Source organism: Podarcis gaigeae (assembly GCF_964106915.1).
Source record: "Podarcis gaigeae genome assembly, chromosome: 15".
In the NCBI taxonomy this organism is placed as follows: Eukaryota; Metazoa; Chordata; class Lepidosauria; order Squamata; family Lacertidae; genus Podarcis; species Podarcis gaigeae.
The window spans coordinates 22,484,763-22,506,133 of NC_139692.1; the positions used below are offsets into that span (position 1 = coordinate 22,484,763).

At 40.2% G+C, this 21,371-nt stretch overlaps 1 protein-coding gene across 7 annotated transcripts in view; it reads left to right on the forward strand.

Annotated features, from left to right (window-relative positions):
* Positions 1–21,371, forward strand: part of ARHGEF12 (Rho guanine nucleotide exchange factor 12) — an 85,532-nt gene that overhangs the window by 10,225 nt on the left and 53,936 nt on the right. For 5 of the 7 annotated variants that reach the window (XM_083713924.1, XM_083713926.1, XM_083713923.1 and 2 more), the window contains exon 2: positions 20,517–20,540. In XM_083713924.1, the coding sequence (XP_083570050.1) occupies positions 20,517–20,540 (24 nt within the window). Of the gene's footprint in view, positions 1–2,468; positions 2,701–13,422; positions 13,442–20,516; positions 20,541–21,371 lie in introns of those variants that run through there. The other 2 variants (XM_083713927.1, XM_083713928.1) reach the window with 2 other exon arrangements.

Here is a 21,371-nt window from a genome sequence, read left to right on the forward strand (position 1 = left end):
ACTGAGGATGGGTATCATAAGCTTATTCCAAGTATTTATTTGCTGCTGTTTAGATATTTATCAACTCATTTACGCTCTGTTTTTGCAAGGTAGGATACTGATGCTACCAGAAATTGGAAAGGGTGATATTAGCCATTAACAATCCAACTGCATACAAGAAGTGATGAATAAGATACAGAAGGCAACAGAACTTGTAAATAGTCAGAAATAAGGATTATTATTATTATTGATTAAATTTGTATACTTTCCTATACCTGCAGAATGGCTTTAGCTGCAGAATTTTTATGGCTTTTCTGTCTGGGTAATGTTATTGATCACTACAGAACAGCTGAATAGGAACAGAATAGTAAATCTCAAGTTTGTATTACAGGACAGTGGGTGGAAGAGAGATGGAGTTATCTTCATATTGAAAATGCTATATAACATTTTGAGTCAGTTTGATTTGTCGCATAAAATGAACAATAATAGATCCATAAAACGAAGTGTAAAGGGAATTGATCTGCCTACTTCCTGGAAATAAGCATGAATTCTGGGATAGAGGACAAAGGAATCTCCTTGGATCTTATCACAGATAGCTGCACATTTCAAACTGGGAACCCACTGTAAGCTTCTGGGGGAAAAAAAGCTGTGGTTTGCCTTCTGCTGTGGTTTTTTGTGGTTTCAAAAGCGGAAGTGGCTCTTGTGGGTAATGATCTTATCGCATTTTGTACCACATGTTTTATTTCTGTTTCTATTGACTGGTTGAGTAACCATTACCCCAGGGTGGCTTTTATAGACTTGAGATGTTTTTCAGTCCATGTAGAATTGAGGCATTAAAGTATCCAGAGTTTTGTCAGTGAAGCTGAATTTGTTGCTGAAGTCATACACTCTACAATTAAATGTCACAGTCCTGAGTAGACATGAGAGTGCTTGGATGAGATACAGAAAGTTGTGTAGGGTTCTGGCATAAAAGGAAAATGTTTTATTGTTGCCTTGTTGTAACAGCAGCAAAGGGTAAGTTAACAAAATATTGAGATTGCAACCTTTACATCTTTACAATATAACATGGAGGTAAAAATGCCTCTGTATACACATAAAATTACTTTAGTGTGGAAGCCAATGCTCTAGTGTGAACACTGATTTTTAGGAACATATTATAAGAGCTGTTCTTGAAGCTACAAACATGAGCCGGACCAAACTGCGGGAGGCAGTGGAAGACAGGAGTGCCTGGCGTGCTCTAGTCCATGGGGTCACGAAGAGTCGGACACGACTAAACAACTAAACGACAAATAAGAGCTGTCCCCTCCCTCACCCCTACGTGGTGTAAGCCTTATTTGCCATAAGAAAATTTTGTCCTGGTTTACCTGTTTCAGGGGCTACCATATCCCTTGCAAGTTACTCTCCTGCACTCCATTCCCTGCTTTTATTGTTGGGAATAACAAGCATTTTATAGTGGTACCTCGGGTTAAGAACTTAATTCGTTCCGAGGTCCGTTCTTAACATGAAACTGTTCTTAACCTGAAGCACCACTTTAGCTAATGGGGCCTCCCGCTACCGCCGCGCCACCGGAGCACGATTTCTGTTCTCATCCTGAAGCAAAGTTCTTAACCCGAGGTACTATTTCTCGGTTAGTGGAGTCTGTAACCTGTAACCTGAGGTACCACTGTACTTGTAGCAAGATTTTATTCCCATGGAACTCTCAGAAAATATTGTGCAGTAGAGGAGTAATAACAGTTTTTGCCTGGCTTTGAAAATAAGTTCACAAAAGTTATTAGCCCATTTTAAATTTGTTTTTATTAGGTGGCCCATACTCTTTGTGACACTGAGTAGCCTGCTGTAAACATCAAGAAAAATATTTCCCAAGTTTTAGCTACAGATAATAAGTTCTAAGTATTTTCCTTTCTCTCATACTTGAGGGTTATCAGTTAATAAGGAAACATACCTACTTGATGATTTCACTGTATGGTCTTTCACATCCCCTGAAATTCTATGTGCTTTTTGGGAAAATCAGAAAATAATATCTCAACTTTTGGGGATAGGAAGCTGGCAAAATATAGAGGAGCTTCCAGCTGTGGTGACTCAGCTCTGCCATTGAGTGTGGAAAGCTTTTTGGAGCTCTTTGGCCTTTCTGCAGGCTGACATCCTTTAGCAGTTGTGCTTAGTGGGTAGGTGTTGAACAAAGGTGCAGAAATAGATATGATGTGAAAATGTCCTTCTAGAAGTGTTCCTTATTCACTAATAAAATAGTAGATGATTAAGCTTTGAGGATGAAAACTAACCTTGCAACAAGTTGCTGTGAGTCACAAGCAGTTTGATGTTCTCTGCTGTATTCTGGAATGCAGCCAGTTGACAAGAATCCCATTTTTTACATCAGTTGTTCCATAGCTGCTGGAAGTTCTTTGTTTATTTACTCCTTTGACAAGAACATCAGGATGACTGAGACATACTTCTAAAATCTTCCCTCTCCCTATCATTTGTTTGCATTGCAGGGAAATGGTTCCTTCTGATCTGCACTGTGTTTCCTGAGATACTGAAACAGTGCTTAGTCTCCAGGCCAGCTGCTGATTGAATTGTACTGGAAGTTCGTAGAAGCTTACATCAATGTAAAAACATGCCTTTTGCCTGCCTGTCCTGGCAGTGTAGAGCAGGCAGCTTTTGTAGAAACCCTTCTTGCTTCATCTTAGTATTGAGGATTTATTCTGAATTCCATTACTGAACGAGGTAGATTTCTTATTTAAATCACCACTTAGATCAGATTAATCAGAAATAAGCAAGCAAGAAAAACAGCAAAGCTAGCTGTTAGTGAGGTAAAATGACCGCAGAGATGACTGGGCTTCTGGTGTTTGTCGTCAAAGGAGGACTGTTCTTTTCAGGGATTTTCCTAGGTAGAAGTCTGCTCCCAATTTGTTGTAAAGGCCACTAATGGGACCAATAATGGGACCATTTTGCTGGGAGATGCATAGTGTCAGAATCTATGTATAGTAATACCATTGGGAGCTGGAATTTCCCAGAGTTGGTTGTATGTCTGTATCAATCCATATACAGTGGTGCCTCGCAAGACGAAATTAATTCGTTCTGCGAGTTGTTTCGTCTTGCGATTTTTTCGTCTTGCGGAGCGTGGATTCCCTGGGTATTAACGGCTTTAAGAAAAAGGAAGCAAACTCGCAAGACGTTTTCGTCTTGCGAAGCAAGCGCAACTCAAAAAACGAAAAACCCTTTCGTCTTGCGTGTTTTTCGTCTTACGAGGCATTCGTCTTGCGAGGTACCACTGTACTGGATTGTGTGTGCCTGAGTGCACATTGGGATGGTGGCGGTATTGTTGTAACTGTTAAGCAGATTGGTAGGGAAAGGTGGAGATAATGGTAATGTACAGTTTCTTTGTCTTGTTGAGCTCTCCCAGGGATGTTGCACTGACTTGGTCTTTTGAAGAGAATTGTGTTGCATTAGTAGTCTCCTTACATTTTTTTCTTTGCCAAACATTGATTGTGTGCAAAAAGCATAATAGACCAAAAGACCCCTCGGTTACCATCTCATGGGTGAAGAAAAGCTTTCATCAGTATGTGAACAATTATTTATGTTGAACTAAATTGGCACGTTAGTAATAATCATTCTTCTCTCCTTTTGAAATAATTTAATGTTTGGTATTTTTATTAAAATTAATTAAAAATTCAAATCTGTGCTGAACAGATCTTACCTACAAAATATTTCTCCAGATCTGAATTAACTGGTTCTGAATACTTACTGGTATGGATTTTGGTGACAGTTCATTTAAGATTAACAGTGTGGATTGCACTCACAATTAAAAAATGCTTTGGATTTTCCCCATTAATACTGGGTATTTTTTTAAAAAAAATTATATCTATATAGAGATATATATGTCTCCTGTTTTTCAAGATGCAAATCCTTCCAAGGTCCCTGAAATGGTAACCTCAAATAACACTTTTAGAAAACACAATAAACAGTATTAACAGTACTGTATAAAGTAATGAGAATCCTTCACACAGGACAGGTGGTGGTTGGAAGGCCCAGAGAGATAGTCCTGCTAGAGCAGGTTCTTAGGTGGTCTTGTCCTCCCTCTCCTGTAGAACAGTATATTCATATATTTATAACATACATACAGGTATGTTATAGGAAAGTGGAAATTTATAATTGATCAGTACATGTTCAAGATGAGAACACTGCAGAAATTGGGGATAGTGAGGAGATGACTGTGTAAATGACTATTTATTCAGGTACTCTTTGGTCTAAATCAGCAGTATGTCAGGCTGATTTGGTTATTGGTAGAAATTCATGACTTTTCTCCCCAGGTTCACATGGGAGTGACGTGGAAACTAAGCCAAGCGAGTTTCACTCCATTTTCTTTATGGAAGTGTTACACTGTGGAGGAGAGCTTCAACTATGGGAAAAATAAGAAGAGGGCGATGTGTTCTTTTTATCTTCCTCCCTTTTCTTTCTTTCTTCCTCTCCAGTAAGTGGAGGAAGGCAGACCCTGGTGGACCTTGCAAAACCTATTGCAGAGGTGGATTTAGGGCAGTGCGACTGGTTCCCCTGTACAGGGTGCCGAGCTGAGAGAGTACCTTCCTGCCTCCTTCCCAAAGTCTAGTAAGTGCTGGGCTTTGGGAAGGAGATGTGAGGACTCTGCATTGTCCTAGAATCTTCCTTACTCCTTCGTAAAGCTTAGTTAGCACTTGCCCAGCTTTTGGAAGGAGATGGGAGGGCTCTAGGACCCTGTCAGAGCCTCATGCCTCCTTCCCAAAGCCTGGTGCCTTGCTTAGCCAGCTTTGGGAAGGGGGTGTGTTGGCTGAGGGTGGGGAGCAAATGTTGGCCTAGCACAGGACACCATATTACCAATGTCGGTGCCTGGCAGTGGGTGCCAGGGCCTGTCTTCCTGTTGTGTTCCAGCTGTACTAGAAAAGGGTACAAGAGCACAGGGATTGATTCTCCCTATTTTCACAGCTTTTTGTCCTTGCTACTGTTGCCAGATGCCTTTTTTTAAGGGGTGGGAGGGGCTCTAGGCTGAACTAGAGAAGGACTAGAATAGTCCATAGATAGAATTTTAAAGAATATTTTTGATTTTCCTTTCTGTAAACTGCTTAGAGGTTGTTGTTTTAATTGAGTAAGTGTTATGCACAATGTGAAGTAGGGTACTGCAGATGCACAGCCCATCTTTGACTGCAACAGTATAATCTGTTTTAGAAATCTCCAGGAGAGGGGAAACATTCACAGATTCATAAACTGGTTGCTGATTTGAAGATCAACATGGTGGCTTAAAAAAAAGTTTCGCAATTTTTCTACACATGGCCTCATTTAGTAAGGTAAATGTTCACATGGTGATCTACGGTGTGTAGTTAACACTTTTCAGCTCTTCACATCAAAGGAATTCCAAGAATTAATTTTTAAATTATAACCAGCCGATCAGAGTTCAGTGGCAGAGAATTGCTGAATTTTCATTGTTTATCCTCTGGACTATGCAGGTTCTTAGTTCCATTATTAGGCAAGCAATCAGACAAAATTCAAGAGTCTCTGTGAAAACACATTTAAAAGAAAAAATGGAGTAATGACAAAAAGTTAACCACTATGATTGTTCAAACTCCCCCCCCCCCGCCCTTTTTCAAAGCATTGTTTTGAGTAGCAGTGCATGTTACTGTTAAACATAAATTTGGGAAGCGACACCAGAAGGCCTGGAAAAAAAGACTATTGATCATTTATTGGCTTGGAGGGGAAGGGAGTGAAATTATCAGTGTGGAAAAAAGTCAATAGCTTTATCAGTGACAAAAAAAAATGATTAATGTGTGACGAGTGGGAATCAGAAGGTCTGTTGTGAGCCTCATACATTTTCTGGGCTTAAATTTGCTCATTGGTCTCCAACATTGATATTTGAGCATCTGAAGCTGTTTTAGGCAATGGATCTCTGTGTTTTCAGAGGCTGGGAGAATGAAAATAGGTACTGTTGTTTTTTATTCTGTATCCATGCTATTGCTTTCTGATATTGGGTGTGTGCAGTTCTAGACTTATAAGTACCCAGGTGTATAGATTTCAAATAGATTTAGGCATGTTAGTCCATATAGTAGTGACCTGCAGTGTTCTGGGCTGGTGCTGAAGATAGCATGGGATTGCCTGTGGGACTTCTAAAATGTTTTTTGCCAGTGCAGATATCCCCTGCCAATTGTTCCAGAACTATTGGTAAGTACTGAATGAATAAATACTTTACAAGTACCTTGATCTAGGTAGGTGCAATAGATGATTTAATTCCTGCCATTATAATCATCTTGCAACTTGTTCTTTTGTTGTTGCCTTAATAGTTAGCTCTTTTGTTGTTGCCTTAATAGTTAGCTCTTTTTTTTGTAGTTTTTAAGTGGTACTCACAAAAAGCCTGTACTGGAGTTGCCTCTAGGATTCATCACGTTATTCGAGTTGCTGCCTTTTTTCTTTCTTTCTTTCTTATATCTACAGTTTCTCTCTATTAATACTATACAGAGATCATGAACAACATATGATGTGTACATTCTCAGGTGGTTTAATAAATGAAAAAGAAAACCATAGCACTGTATGATAGCTTAAAGTGAATGTTAGAATGCTTCAAGTAGCAAGCACAGCATGGTTTTATAATGTGCAACAGTCTAGACTGGATTAATATCACTTAGTTCAATATTCAAACTTGAAAATTGCTGAGAGTCTAAGTGGGCCGCTTAATAAACTTTCCCTCACTTTTACTAATCGAAGCATATACATCGTGTATATAATAATAGAAAAAAATTTGAACACTGGCTTCTTCCAGCACAACTGGTGTTTTAATTGTAAAATTAGTAGATTTTAATATGAAAATCAAAGGCTCTAAGCCAGGGCCTTAGCAGCCTGTTTGATACTTTGGCCTTGTGGCATTGTGTGGAAACAACTTGACATGAAGGACTGAAACAACTGTAGCACCATGCTTCTCAGCCCCGTTCTAACCTACTGATTCAGGAAGATACTATGGTCAATGGTATTGATTTCCCAAGCATATCTTGATGGTGTTCAGCAGGGTCACATTCATTTCATTACCAGACACAAACAGAAGGAAGTTTGGAATTGTTCTAAATCAGGGGTAGCTTACGTTGTACCTTCCAGATTTTTTGGACTACAACTCTACTGGCTTGGGTTGATGGAAATTATAGTCCAAAATATTTGGTAGCCATCCAGTTGGCTACCCCAGTTCTAAATAATCCGCTCCAAACATGAATACTAAGGTGATTCATGTTTATTGCTCTCATCAATGTCAAAAGACCCATAGATTCAAATTCTGAACTTTTTTTACATTGAGCATTATGGGTTTTGAAAGCTTGCATGAATTAAAAGAAACTGTTCAACTTTTTCACATGTTCATTTATTCTGTGACAGATGTTTCTTTTTTTTTAATGCAGAAGATGGAGGAATCTGAGGCTAGTGAGAAGCAAGAGAAGTTGGAGGCTGTGTTGTATAAAATAGCTTGCCATTGCTTGGTAGACACCTAGCTTGGCCAAAATATATCTTAAGATGCTCTGCATTCTACAACATTTGAAATTACTCTTCTCAAATGAAATGTGAGAGCTTCTAGTTTAGCAATCTAGACTGATGTAGTAGCAGTTCTCTTGTGAGTTTTGCAGATTCTCTCCCCTCCTCCAATTTTCTTTTAAAAAACTGGAGAAAATTGAGAGGCAGAGGAACCCCCCCCAACACACCCACCCCAAACACACACACACAGACGACCTTCTTGCCTCTACTCTTAAGATGCAGGAAGTGGCTGATATGAACATCTGTACCTTTTCCCTTCTTGCTAGCCCTTTCCACCTCAGTCTGTTGGACTGATTGCTGATGTTTAGACTCTTATTCTTAAACTTTTATTCAAGTGTTACTGCTGACATATTGTCTTGGTCTGATGTGTTGAGAGGCTGAACTTATCCAAGACCGCTTGACAGTCTGTGGCTGTGCATACTGTTGAACTGATACAAATCTTTCCAGAAGGGAAACCAGAGACTTTTTAGTATGACCCAGGACTGTAGTCACTGCACTTCATCTTCCATTGGTGATAAAGCTTCCGTTCCTCGGGGACTCCTCCATATCCGCTGTGTACAGCTCTGGGAAGCTGCTCATTTCCCATGCCTGGCTCCTTATTTGGGGTAAAGGTCTGTGAATTCTGCGTAAATATTTACCATATCTTGTTCTGAGCAGCAGGAGAGCTTCTTGTGTTTTTTTTCTTCCCAAAAAGCTCCAATTTGCTTGGTTTGTTCTTGCACGGAATCATGCCTCTAGTAATCTAAAACAGGAAGGAGTTCCTTTATTAGCAAACAGGGTGTGAAGAAAAGCAAAGGCCAAATTGAAAATGAAAAGACCTTATAACAGAAATAGCAGAAAGATAAGCAAGGTATAAGTATGATTTTTAATGATATTTCCCAAGATGAGAAGTTGATTTAACTTATGTCCCCTAAGACCAATGCTTTTAGTATAGTGGAACCTTTTCTTTGGAATGCATTCCCAATTCAGTGTTTGTCAGACAGACACCTACAGTATAGCACTTAAATACCTGTGTAGAACTAATCTTTTCACCCTTGCTTTCCCTGAGGGCATGATTCAGTTATGTTTTAACCTTATCTACTGATCAGGGACACGGGTTGCACTGTAGGTTAAACCACAGAGCCTAGGGCTTGCCAATCAGAAGGACGGCAGTTTGAATCCTTGCTCCCGTTCCTTGGTCCCTGCTCCTGCCAATCTAGCAGTTCGAAAGCACATAAAAGTGCAAGTAGATAAATAGGTACCGCTCCGGCGGAAAGGTAAATGGCATTTCCGTGCGCTGCTCTGGTTCGCCAGAAGCGGCTTAGTCATGCCGGCTCCCTTGGCCAATAAAGTGAGATGAGCGCCGCAACCCCAGAGTCATCTGCGGCTGGACCAAATGGTCAGGGGTCCCTTTACCTTTACCTTTACCTTTACTGATTAGTTATGTATTTTGTAGTAGTTTTATAAATGTAATTTTATTGTTTATTTTATCCTGTTTGCCATGATAATTATTTCTTAATGTTGGTGATATATAAATATTTGCTGAATAAATATTCCAGGAAAGCAGTCTTATTTTAAGGCAACTTATGCTGCATGAAAGAAGAGGCATTTAAAGAATTTAAGCCACTTACACACTTCTTTTGATCTGACAATCCATATGTAATCTATCTTTAACTTGCTAAATTGCAAATGTATACCAAATAAAATACAGCCTTTTCCATCTGAGTAAAGTATCATAAAACACAAAACAATGCTATCTTTGTCATGTATGTTTTCCCTGTCAGTATTTCCTCTTAATAGGCCTACCTTTCCTCTCTCTTAGCTTTGTGAACAATTTTTTTTTTGAATGATCATATATCTGCAGTGTTTCTCCTTACAGTGTGGTAAATTTCTTTGTTCTTTTACTTGTGCTGAAAATCACATTCTCACAATGCCTTACAGAGCTGTTGCAACCTTCATGTACCCCCCCCCCCCTCGGTGAAATGGCTGTATTCATTCATGCAGTTTTTTCTGTTTGTTCGGTTTTTAGTCACTGCGGCTATTATGTATGCTCATAAGTATTTATTATTCATAATGTATGGAGGTGCCAGGGATTGAGCATGGGGCCCTGTGAATGCAGCACATGTACTGTACCACTGAATTACAGCCCTTCTGATATATGTTGATAGCAGATATAGTAGGGTCAGCATTTCATAGGATCTGAAACTGCAGTAATGAATCTGTAAAATCTTTTAAAATAACTTGTCACTGGGATTGTTTATTCCCAGCTAATGATGATTTGATGGTTAAGTTAGTAAATGGGAGTGGTGTTTTGAGAGCTTTTCACTTTGCTGAAGGATATTTTTAAAAGCACTGCTTGCTTTACACCTTTCTGCATTATAACCTTGAACAAATCATGATAATTGGAACATTAACCTAAAATAACAATAATTGTAAAAAAAACCAACAACAACAAATCAGTTAATACCAATGGTTTAACAGAGAGCTTGATGATATATGAGTGTCTAGGTGGGCTTTTTATTTGATTTGTCCTTTAATGCTGACTTTGATGTTTTAATTACTTGCCATACTGCCTCTTTCTCTGGCTTTAAATTGTTTTAGTTGCTTGGTGGTGCATTTTTGAGGATGTTAGCTACCTTGGACATTATTAAGGCAAGATATCATTTATCTTAATACATAATAAATATGGATTTTTTTACATCCCCAAAAATCAAGACACACTAATACTGGCAAGAGTTCCATTTAATCCTCAGATTGAACAAAAGTAAGTAACATTATACCTGTTTACAGCTAAGGGTACTGGAGCGATCTAGTTACTCAGTACATGAGAGTAAAAGAATGAGGAACAGAATTGGTTTAATTTTTTGTTCCTCATCAAAGTATCTGTGTCATATATGGGAAAATGCATGAAGTATGGACAGTTGAAAGTTCTAGGAATGAGGAAGTTTCAACCTCCTGTCAGCCTTGTGCTGAGGATACCATTTAATGAAGTCCTCAAAGGCAGGCTGATAGAGGCTTAGTGAGAGAGGCTATCGCCCAGGGCATCTGGCTTCCAACTGAACTGTCATTTAAACCCAAGTTTCCTAGATCAGATTTCCAGCACTATATAAAAAAGTCATATTGGTTATAGAGAGAGATGTCTGCATTTTCAGTGTATCCAGGGCAGTGTTGGAGCAGCAGCTGAGCAAGTCAGTTGGACATTTAAGAGCCCGGTATAGAGCTTTTAATCCAGTAAGGGTCCAGAGGAGACAGAGACATATTAAGACTGTTAGCCTCTCCTCTTCCTGGTCATCTGCTTGGTGTTTGAGGCTGGTTCTTCTCTCTCCTCTGAAGTAAACCGTTTTTCCTGAGGAGTCCCCTGGTGACAGAGCATTTGAGGCCCAAGGGGCAAAAGGGGAGAATCAGGGATCAAGGCAGGGCTTGCGATGTTGCCATTGGTGTAGTGGGGGCAGTAGAGCCACCAATGAAGTGGGGGAGCTTCAGGCTGTCTTCTGACATCAGGTTCCTCTGTGTTCTCAGTTGCACTGTGGTTCTCTATGAGGTCTCAAGACAATCTCAGAAAAAAATATCCCCGGGGTCTGGGCAGTGTCAGGTCTTGACACCATGGTAACTGGACAAAATTTGGACTCTTTGGCTTAGCACCTACTTTTTTGACCAAATCCTAGGAGTCTGCATCAAACTCCTATGTAGCATAGTAAATGTTTCTAATTTTGCATGTGAGGGGTTTTTTTTTGGAGGAATTTTTGCTAAACTCTTCAGTCTTTTATCTTGGTTGGGACTCGTGTGTTGTCTGTAATGTGGAAATCAATGGCTTTGCTGTATTTCATCACAACAGTTGTTTTGTTTTTTTAAATCTTATATTGATCCAGACTGCAGATGATGTGATGCCTGTCTTGTAAGCTACAGGAAAAATGTAAAGAAATGCTACAGCTTCCTTTTTAGATTTGTTATTCCATGCAGTTCTCTGGTTTCCTACCCTGGTAATGTGAGAATGAAGTGATATCACAGACAGTAGATTATTTTAGGGGAAATTCTTGAGGATTCTCCCCTACTACTACCACCTTTGTGTTTTCTATCTGTTGTATTCAGCTGCATGGATGCTTGTTAACAGAGCTTCAGCCATCATGTTGCCTGAGGCATGGTTAGTGCCTTGGGAAGATTTACATTAATCAAACACAAACAGACAGTGTAGCGTGAAGAAATTTCTCTCCCGCCAGCACTGCTCACAATCCTAATTATGTTTATTGGGGCAGAAAAAGAAAACAGCCCTTCCATCCTTGCCCTCCTTCCCCTGGGCTGAATTGGTTATGTCTCCGGAAGAGCAGTGAGCTGACTGCTCTCTGCACTGACCTGCTGACCTCCATTCTCCCTTGTGGGAGGAAGGGATAGGATTCCTGAATGTTGGTGCTATTTTTATAGTTGCCAGGTGTAAACTTCTGGAAGTCCTTGCAGGATTAGAACTCTATTGAGCAAATGAATTCTGCATATAGAAGTGTTCTGGACTGGCACACCACATAAAAGTTGCCAACATATCTATATGAGAGAGAAGTGCCAAAGAAAGACAGGATTTAGAACTAATAAAACCATCTAGTTGAACACAAAGTAGATTTGGAAGTGTGGCCAAAATTGACCAGGCAGTAAAGGGCAGGGATTGGACAGTGAGCTGGACTGGTAGGCAAGCTGGGAGATTTATTGTTTTAGTTACGTGGGGCAGTCATAAAAAGAGTGGGCCAGAGGTCTTCTTGCAAACAGAATAAACCCCTTGATTGGTGGAAAATCTGCACATTTAGGGTTTTTTTGGGAAGGTATATCTTCTTGGAACCGAGGATGCGAATTCAAGGCATTTTTTCTCCCTTGCCCTCATTCCTCCAAGGTGCACTTCTCTGCTTAAAGCAGTGAGAGTCAAGATTGCCTTGGGTGGGGGATCTCTAGTACTTGGCTTTGTCTTCTAGTTGCTGTTCTTATTCCTACACAGTTACAAGCTCACCAGGCATCATTTTTAACTAGATGCACCCTTTTTTGAGCTCAACAGCTGCTGTATACATAAGATCTCAAATTCAATCCCCAGCATATCCAGCTATGGATGAAAATGCTCTGTCTGTAAATGTGGAGAGCCACTGCCAGTTAGTGTAGGTAAGAAGTACAAGCTAGCTCAGGGGTTGTCAACCTGGTCGCTACCGCCCACTAGTGGGCTTTTCAGGATTCTAGATGGGCGGTAGGGGGTTCTATGGCACAAGCTGAATCCTCCTTACATCAAGCACTGGTGGGCAGTAAGGAAATTTTACCTTCAAGAAACATGCATTAGTGGGTGGTAGGTATAAAAAGGTTGACTATCCCTGAGCTAGATGGACCAGTGGTCTGACTTTGCACAGGACAGCCTATGTGTTCCTATGTTTATATTGGGAAGCAAAGTAATTTGCTGGCAGACCTAAAGAAATGATGGCAGTTAGATATTAAATTGTAATATATAGATACAATTTATTCTATGAAGAGATTAGAATAAACCTATATATTGAGATGTGAACACCACAAAAAAGAACACTGACCCAATTTGTGGCTGTAGTATCAGTGATTTTTTTTACTCCCCTCACACTGCTATTGTAATTATATTTTTAAATATATATTTTTATGGTCTCTAAGATAGCTAAACACTCAGACCTAAGCTGTCCTTCCTCCTACTGGCTGAAGTCCTTTCCCGAAGATGTACGTAGATGCTGTTTTCTTCCTTTCCATTAGCAGTCTTCACTGAGATAATAGCTAGGAGGGAGGTATGAAGAAACTCCACCTCTTTTTGCCTATCCCAAGTGGACTGACCAAATGCATTTTCAAGAATATCAGATGAGCATTTTTAAGGAGCCACCAAAATCAGATGGGGTGGCTGGGTTTCTTAAGCAATTTGACCTTCATCAGAAATAGTATTGCTGGCTAATTTCTCTGGTCCCTTTCAATCCAGGTAATCTCTGTAAGTCTTTGTTTCCTTGTTCTGATGTGTGATGTGGGAAGAGGGATAGAAAACAGCTTTTCTTGGTGCAGAATAATAAAAGGTGAAACCTTCTTCTTTATGGAAAACAATGTTTTAACAGAGAAGAGAATGTTGTACACAACTGTGTTGTGTTTTGTGGTCTAGCTCCTACTTTTAAAAAAGCATATTTCAAAAAATCTGAGCTCAGCCTCGGTTTGAGAACAAAGGTTTGACAGCCAGGAAAAATGTCTCACACAGAAGAGGCAGACAGCAACACTGTCTCCGCTATGCAGAATCCTCAGCTGAATCCTTATGCTACTTTGCTGGAACCACTCAACCTGCTTTTGTGATTTACCTATAGGTTAATCTGTTTCATATTCATTTAGTAGTTACTGTTAGGTGTATGCTAGATCATCTCTTATCTCTGTAGTAGTCCTGAATATAGCATATCTCATTCTTATTCTTACCAGAAAAAAGCAAAAAGACTGCTTTTTAACCAAGGGATGTAAATTGACAGGAGTAAATGCTAAGGAGCTGTATTTATTTCCCCTCAATTTTTATGGTCTATGGTTCATTTAATAAATTTGACATATGCTTCTAAAGCAGACCAATAGATTTTTGTCATAAGACACTCAAAAGCACAACTGCTGACAGGATCTCTGTGCTGAATTACTATTGCTTTTTAAAAAATAGGATGAGGGAGTTAAATTGGTAGTTTGTTTTCTGCAGAACATTGCTGAATAACAAACAGAAAGCATTCTGGCGATTCGGTTGTATTATCAGCAATACGCCATGTGTGGTGAAGCGGCTGTGTGGGTTTCTGACAGCACGGAGAGTGTTATGGTATCCATCATGCCTATTAATGCATGGATGTTAGATTAGATGTGATGGGTGGAGGATGTTGTGAAACCATTTCCTTGAGGGGAAACTGCTTCAAAGGAAGCAGCATTTTTTCATAGGAGGCAGTGTTCCAGTTACTCCTGTTCTAGGGCACAGCTGTGTAAAAAGGGATGTGCTTGACTAGACAAGGCATTGTGAGCTTTCACCTTTCTCTGAACTTAGTGAGAATTGACAACTCTTTGTGCTGAATAGAATTGGACATTTTAGTTTTCAGAGCTGGTTTTGTCAGCGACGGTTCAGCAGAAATATATGGAAGGGAAGGCTTTTGATTACAGTATTTGCATATCTTTCGTCTAACCCTTGTGATCTCTCTGTCTCTCAGTCTCAGTCTCTTCTTTAAATGGGCAAGTTTTGTGAAGATGATCCAGGACAGATGGAGAAGGGTTGAAACCTAGTGGTAGGGCACATGTTTTCCATGCAGTTCAGTCCTTGGCATCTTGAGGTAGGAGTGGGTGCGACTCTTGACTGAAAATCTGAATAGCCATTGCCACTTAGTGTAGACAACACTGAGATTTGATGTTTTGCATGTTCCTAGATAATATGCAAATGTAGAATAGTGTTCCTGTTCATACTGTACTTCTATTAAATATCTTGCAGTATCGTTCTGCTTTTATTTTTGAAACAGGTGTGCCTCATCTATTCTCTATAAAAAAATCTTCCTTTTAAATATTATTTGCGTACACAATAGCCAATTCAATATATGTGATAAAATATAACAGTAAAGTGAGAGGATAACAGGATAAATCCATTTACATACAACTTACTTCCCAGGCAGTTTGCAAGGCTATCTTTTTTTAAAAAAAGTTATTGTTTGGGGTAGCCAAAGCAACATTTTAATCAAATGGGATTCAACTTCCCCTTAAATTGTCACTTTTGATGATGCAGCTAAATAATAGACTAGACAGAATTTCTTTACCTAAAAATACATACATACTCCAGGTAGAAGAAAAGAACTTGCATAACTTATAATTTTAATTATTTATTTCATAAGATGTATATATCACTTGATTGTAAAATCCTCAAAGCGGTTTACAAAAAGATAAAACAAGAAACTAAAAAAAAATTCACAACCATACTTTAAAACATACAGCAGTTAAAATACTGAAATAGATTAAAATTACCTCACTGCTAAGCATCAAGCAACATATATATACCCTTTGGCTCACAGGTATTTTGGGACAATGGCCAGATGATTTCTAGGGAAGCATAGTTTGGAATCTCAGTAATGTATAGGTTCTGTCTGGTGAGAAGAATACCAGAATGCTCAGATTTATGAGATCTTAATAAAACTGCTGTGTTATGGGCAGTCCATGAAATCTAAGATGTGGAAACATTGTAGTTTACTAACTAGCATTCCTGTTTAGGCACTTACGTTGTGTAACTTACTGGGGAAGAATGATTTCACTTTCTCCTCAGATTCCCCCCCCCCCCCATTTTGGAGATCTGGTAGCTTTTCCCAACATGCCTGTTGGAATCATCACTATGCTAGATCCCAGAGGTGCGCAGGATGTGGCATTAATGCACTTCACTAGGACTGCTGAGCATGTATATGGAAAGAGTTGCTACTTAAACCTCAAAACCGAATGCTTTGTGTAAGTGTGGAATATGCATGATGAGTTGTGTAGGGTGGAATTTATACCAGGTTTGGAGTATCCTGATTCCAAACGTCTCCCAATATGCTTAAATTAAGGGATGACTTCATTCATTTTAATTCCCATTGGTAGTGTCAGACGATGGCTGTATTTCTGTGCAGTGAAAATATGGTCTTTAGAAACCTTTGAGATGGGAAAATTTGGTGTCATGGCACTTAACAATACTGTCTTGTGAGTACCTTGCCAAATGTAAACTAGTTTTGTTCCACAGGTTCAGTGGGCCTAAAACACTTATAGTGTCTTAGATGTAGAATGAACTGCCCCGTGGGAAGTACAGTATTCAGGGCTGGAAATGTTTGATTGTAAAACACCCTTCTTTCTAAACAGGCGTAATTTCTGCAGCAGCTAAAACCAATCTGCAAGGCTCTGCTCTGGCTGCAGCTACAGAGCAGCACAATGACCACATTGAGAGTAGCTGGGGAAGCCCTCCTTCCTTGCTGGCTCTGTAAATGCAGCTCTTTCTCTGTGAAAAGCCCTGACATCAGCTACTGGAAAAAATCAGAGGACTTGTGTCATGGAACAGTGCTGAGGAACTTGCTTGAGCAGGGTCTGAATGGCTGGACTGTGGCTGAAACTTAAGTAGCAAGACTTTTACACTTCCACCCCCTCTATCTTCAGCCTTTCTCTAACCCTCTTGCTGAGACAGATATTAATCTATATGCTTGAAGCCTGGCTTGGAACAAGAGCAGCACTGTACTTTGTTTCTGGCAATATATGTAAAATAAAAATGCACCTTGCTGTTTGAGGCTGATGAGAAGCTCTTTGGAATCTCTTAAGTGTTTGAGTGGGTTGCAGAGGAATTGGGTGGGAATGTGAGAAGCAGACTTTGAACACAGCATCCAGGGTTGCACCATGGTGGCTCTGGCTTTTAGTTTTTCCTGCAGTGGCACAGTCTCATCATGGGATGCACATATAGGGCAGAAACAGTAGCCTGATGCATTGATTTCCCAATCAAGCTTAAAGCCCATACTTAGATTTAGTGGGCACAGCAATCTCTTAAAACAATGGCTACTCTTAACTGCCACAGGGCAGTTGCATCAACAAATTAAAATACAATGAAAACAATTTCATTAAATTATTTTTCACTTCCATATGAATCCCAACTGTGTGAGATCAGCTATCAAATCTTTACCCCACCCCTCCTCTGAAAGCCTGCAAAAAGCAATGTTTATTAATCTGTTTTCTGAAAAATATATATAATGAAGAGGCTGGGTACATCTAAGTGGGGAGGAAGTTGCACAGATGTGGAACCACCACAAAAAATGTCTTTTTCTAGGGGCCTGTACTATATACATTGTACTGTGCAGGGACCACTAGGTCAGTCTCTTCTGCAGATCCAAAGGCACAGGCAGGTTATATGGAAACAGGTATTCTCTTAGATATTTGGGCCCAGGCTTTTAAGGGATTTATGCAAGTGTAAGCACCTTGAATTGGACTCAGAACACAATTGGCAACCAACAGAGCTGCTGCAAAATGTGGTTTATGTGTGTTTGACCTGCTGTCACCATCATGATCCTAGCTGCCGCATATTGGCATCCTTGCATTTTCGGGATTGTTTCAATGGGCAACCCCATGTACAGTGGTACCTTGGGTTAAGTAGTTAATTTGTTCTGGAGGTTCATTCTTAACCTGAAACTGTTCTTAACCTGAAGCACCACTTTAGCTAATGGGGCCTCCTGCCGCCGCCGCTGGAGCATGATTTCTGTTCTCATCCTGAGGCAAAGTTCTTAACCCGAGGTACTATTTCTGGTTACAGATAGGTAGCCGTGTTGGTCTGCCATAGTCAAAACAAAAAAAATTCCTTCCAGTAGCACCTTAAAGACCAACTAAGTCAGTTCTTGGTATGAGCTTTTGTGTGCATGCACACTTCTTCAGATACACTGAAACAGAAGTTTCCAGACCCTTCTATATAGTGAGAAGGTGGGGAGGGGTATTACTCAGAAGGGTGGTGGGAATGGGTGATTGGCAGATAGCTGTGATGAGCCTGTTGACGACTCTTAACGACTGCAATAGGTCTTACAGGAAGAAGCAAGGGGTGAAAAGGTGAAAAATGGCTTTGTCAGCACCTTAAAGACCAACTAAGTCAGTTCACCTTTCACCTTTTCACCCCTTGCTTCTTCCTGTAAGACCTATTGCAGTCGTTAAGGGTCGACAACAGGCTCATCACAGCTATCTGCCAATCACCCATTCCCACCACCCTTCTGAGTAATACCCCTCCCCACCTTCTCACTATATAGAAGGGTCTGGAAACTTCTGTTTCAGTGTATCTGAAGAAGTGTGCATGCACACGAAAGCTCATACCAAGAACTGACTTAGTTACTATTTCTGGGTTAGCAGAATCTGTAACCTGAAGCATATGTAACCCGAGGTACCACTGTACTGCATATTACAGCAGTTCAACCTGGAGTTTACCAGAGCATGGTGACTAGCCAGGCTGTCCTGTGCAGAAATTTTCACTGTAGCATATAGTTGGAAAAAATATTATGAACTGGTTGGTTGTCTGCCTGTTGCCAATAGTATCTAGTTGTTTATTTTAAAAACTAAGTCACATTGGCCACATGTCTCTTGGTATTCAAATTAAAAATGAATAGTACATACAAAAAAATTCTTAACACATTTACTGTATTTATATTTAGACATGCCTACCACTGAATTTGATAACACTGTGAAATGTGAAATTGGATGTTATAACTTGCCTCAAGTTCTGAGTTCCTTAAATCATGAAGCTTTAATGTTATTGCATTGAAGGTGGAGACTAGAAGTGTTTGTAGAACAGCCAGAAATCTAAAGCAAATAATACCATGCATCATTTTCTCATGAGTCACTTTTTGGCTGTGTCTGCTGTCCTATTCTTCTACTAAAAATGTTTTTGTTGGTTTATGTACATGAAATTTGGGAGCAACTCTGGCAGTGTATATCAGCTGGTCATTCTCCTTGGCCAGAGCCTTTCAAACTTGTCATGTTGGTGACACAATTTTTTAACATGCATCATTTTGTGACACATTAAATCAGTTTTACTAGCAAACCAGAGGTTGAACTAACCCATTTCCAGCCCTGGGAGGAGAGCAGGGAGCGTTCACTTGACACACCTACACACTGCAGCCGACACACTAATGTGTCGCGACATAATTTGGAAAGCTCTGTCCTACACTGACAGGTTTTCTCCAGTCTGTGTCATATAAATCCTGTTGTCGTCATTGGAACTGTAGTATAGCGGTTTCTTTAAGAACTGTGTTTCTCTCACCTAAAACCAAAGCAATGCTTTAGTGAGAGCAAGAAGTATGAAACGGACTAGCTGCTTTATATGTAGTATCTGGAGAAACAGCAGAGGTGTAATCACTGGATGTGAATGTAAATCTAAAAAACCTCAAACCTAAATTGAGACTCATCGCTGTAGTTTGCACCAGTACTATACACAGTTCTGCCTGAATCATCCATATGGGGTCGATATATTAGTAAAAATGATTGTCTTCAGCAGACTTGCATGTGCTGTGAATGTTATATAAGTGGACTGTGAAGAAGAAACTCTTTGCATAACTAAATCTTTCTGTTTTGTTTAATGGACATATTAAAATCATATTTGATTTAATATGCGTTGTTCTATGGTTTGTGGAATATCTCAGAGATTACTGAATTATCCTTTTTAAGGAAGGTGGTCAGAGTCTAGCTTGACTATTTTCATTAAGTGACCACTAAATAAAAGAATTTTATACTGGAAGGAATAAATGAGACATTATTAGATTCTACTTTTCAGTGAATGAGCCGGATATGTGAAGGATTGTGTGAGGTTACTCTGTGATCATGACTTGCTGGCTGCCCTGCCTCCATATCCCCTCTCTCTCTCTCTCTCTCTCTCTCTCTCTCTCTCTCTCTCTCTGTGTGTGTGTGTGTGTGTAGAACGAGAGACTGGGAAAGCTGGCCTGCAGCCCAGGAGCTTCCGGGAATCTATCACAGAATCCCTTTGGAACAGTTCTCCCCTTGACATATGCAACATTGTTTGGTGACTGGCATTCTCATGTAAGAAAGACTGAGGCTAAGGGAGATAAGCTTGGAGTTTATTCTCCCAGAACTGCATTTTGGAGTGTTTACGTCCTCAGGCTTCTGAACAAATCTGCCCTGGTTAACGGCAGATGCTTTGCTGCAGCATGGGGGTGGGGATATTATAGAGAAATGTCAACTGTTTAAAACAGCTGCTTCGCTGTGCAGTAATGTTGTATAGCTTGAGCCACCTTTATGAAGGTAGATGTATATAGAATGAAGTGAGTTGCCCTACAGATTTACTTGGTGTGCAACAAGTACTTACACACCTTTCTAACTGGTGTTTTTAATAGTAGCAGTCAAAATATGTAGTTGCTAAAAGTAATTAGGCCAAACTCTGTGAGGTTACTTTGAGGTTTGTGTGTGGAGAGAAGCAACAAAGGAATGATAGAGCTATGCTAGAATTCTTATTCGTGTGATTCTTAAATGTTTTAACTATTCTAAACTAATTTTTATTTTGTTTTTTTATATTTCAGGTTTCCCCTCAAAAAACCTACAAGGTGAGTGTTTGATAATTTGACTACCTACATACTGCCTACAATATTCTCTTCATAATCAAGATAATATTGGCAGACTACCATACTTGCGCAGACAAGTGAGCTCTTGGATCCAGCTCGGTGCTAGTGTGTGCTTAAGAGTTCCAAGGGTTATTTACGTATCAAAGATGGATCTGCAACTGCATGAAGTTGGCTTTTCTTAGGCACACATTGCCTCCCTACATACAGGCAACTCCCCATTTTTGTGCAATCTACTTGCACGTGACTGTGCACACACATGATGTTGGGGACCTGGAAATGGGGAGCTTCCTAGAGAGTCCTAGTGACTTGCAAGAAGACCCTCACCAGAACCCGAAGAGGAAGTTCTATTTGGTTTCCTTGTGAGCTGGAAGCACAGCAGGGATTTATTGAGGTTGCTAAACCTTCCCACCTAACAGCTGATATGTAGGGTAGCGCAGTGGCCACTACTGTTTCCCTGCACATTAGCTGAGAAAGCCCCGCTGCCCCTCTGGTTTGTGCAGGGGTGTGTGTCTCTGCATGAGCTGGAGGGGCAGCAGCGCTTTGTTGAGCTGTTAGGTGGAAATGTTGAATAGCCTCAACAGATCCCCACTGCCCCTCCAGCTTGCCAGGAGACCTTCCCTGGAGCCCAGAGAGGACATCCTCTTTGGGCTCGTGGGGGGGGGGGTCTCCTCACAAGCTACTAGGATTCTCCAGGGTGTTCCCCATTTATGCACATTTCACCGTTCTATGTGGAAGCATGGAACGTACCCCCAGCATAAATGGAGAGTTGGTTGTAAAAATAATGTGGGAAGCCCAGCACTTGTTAGTGTAGGG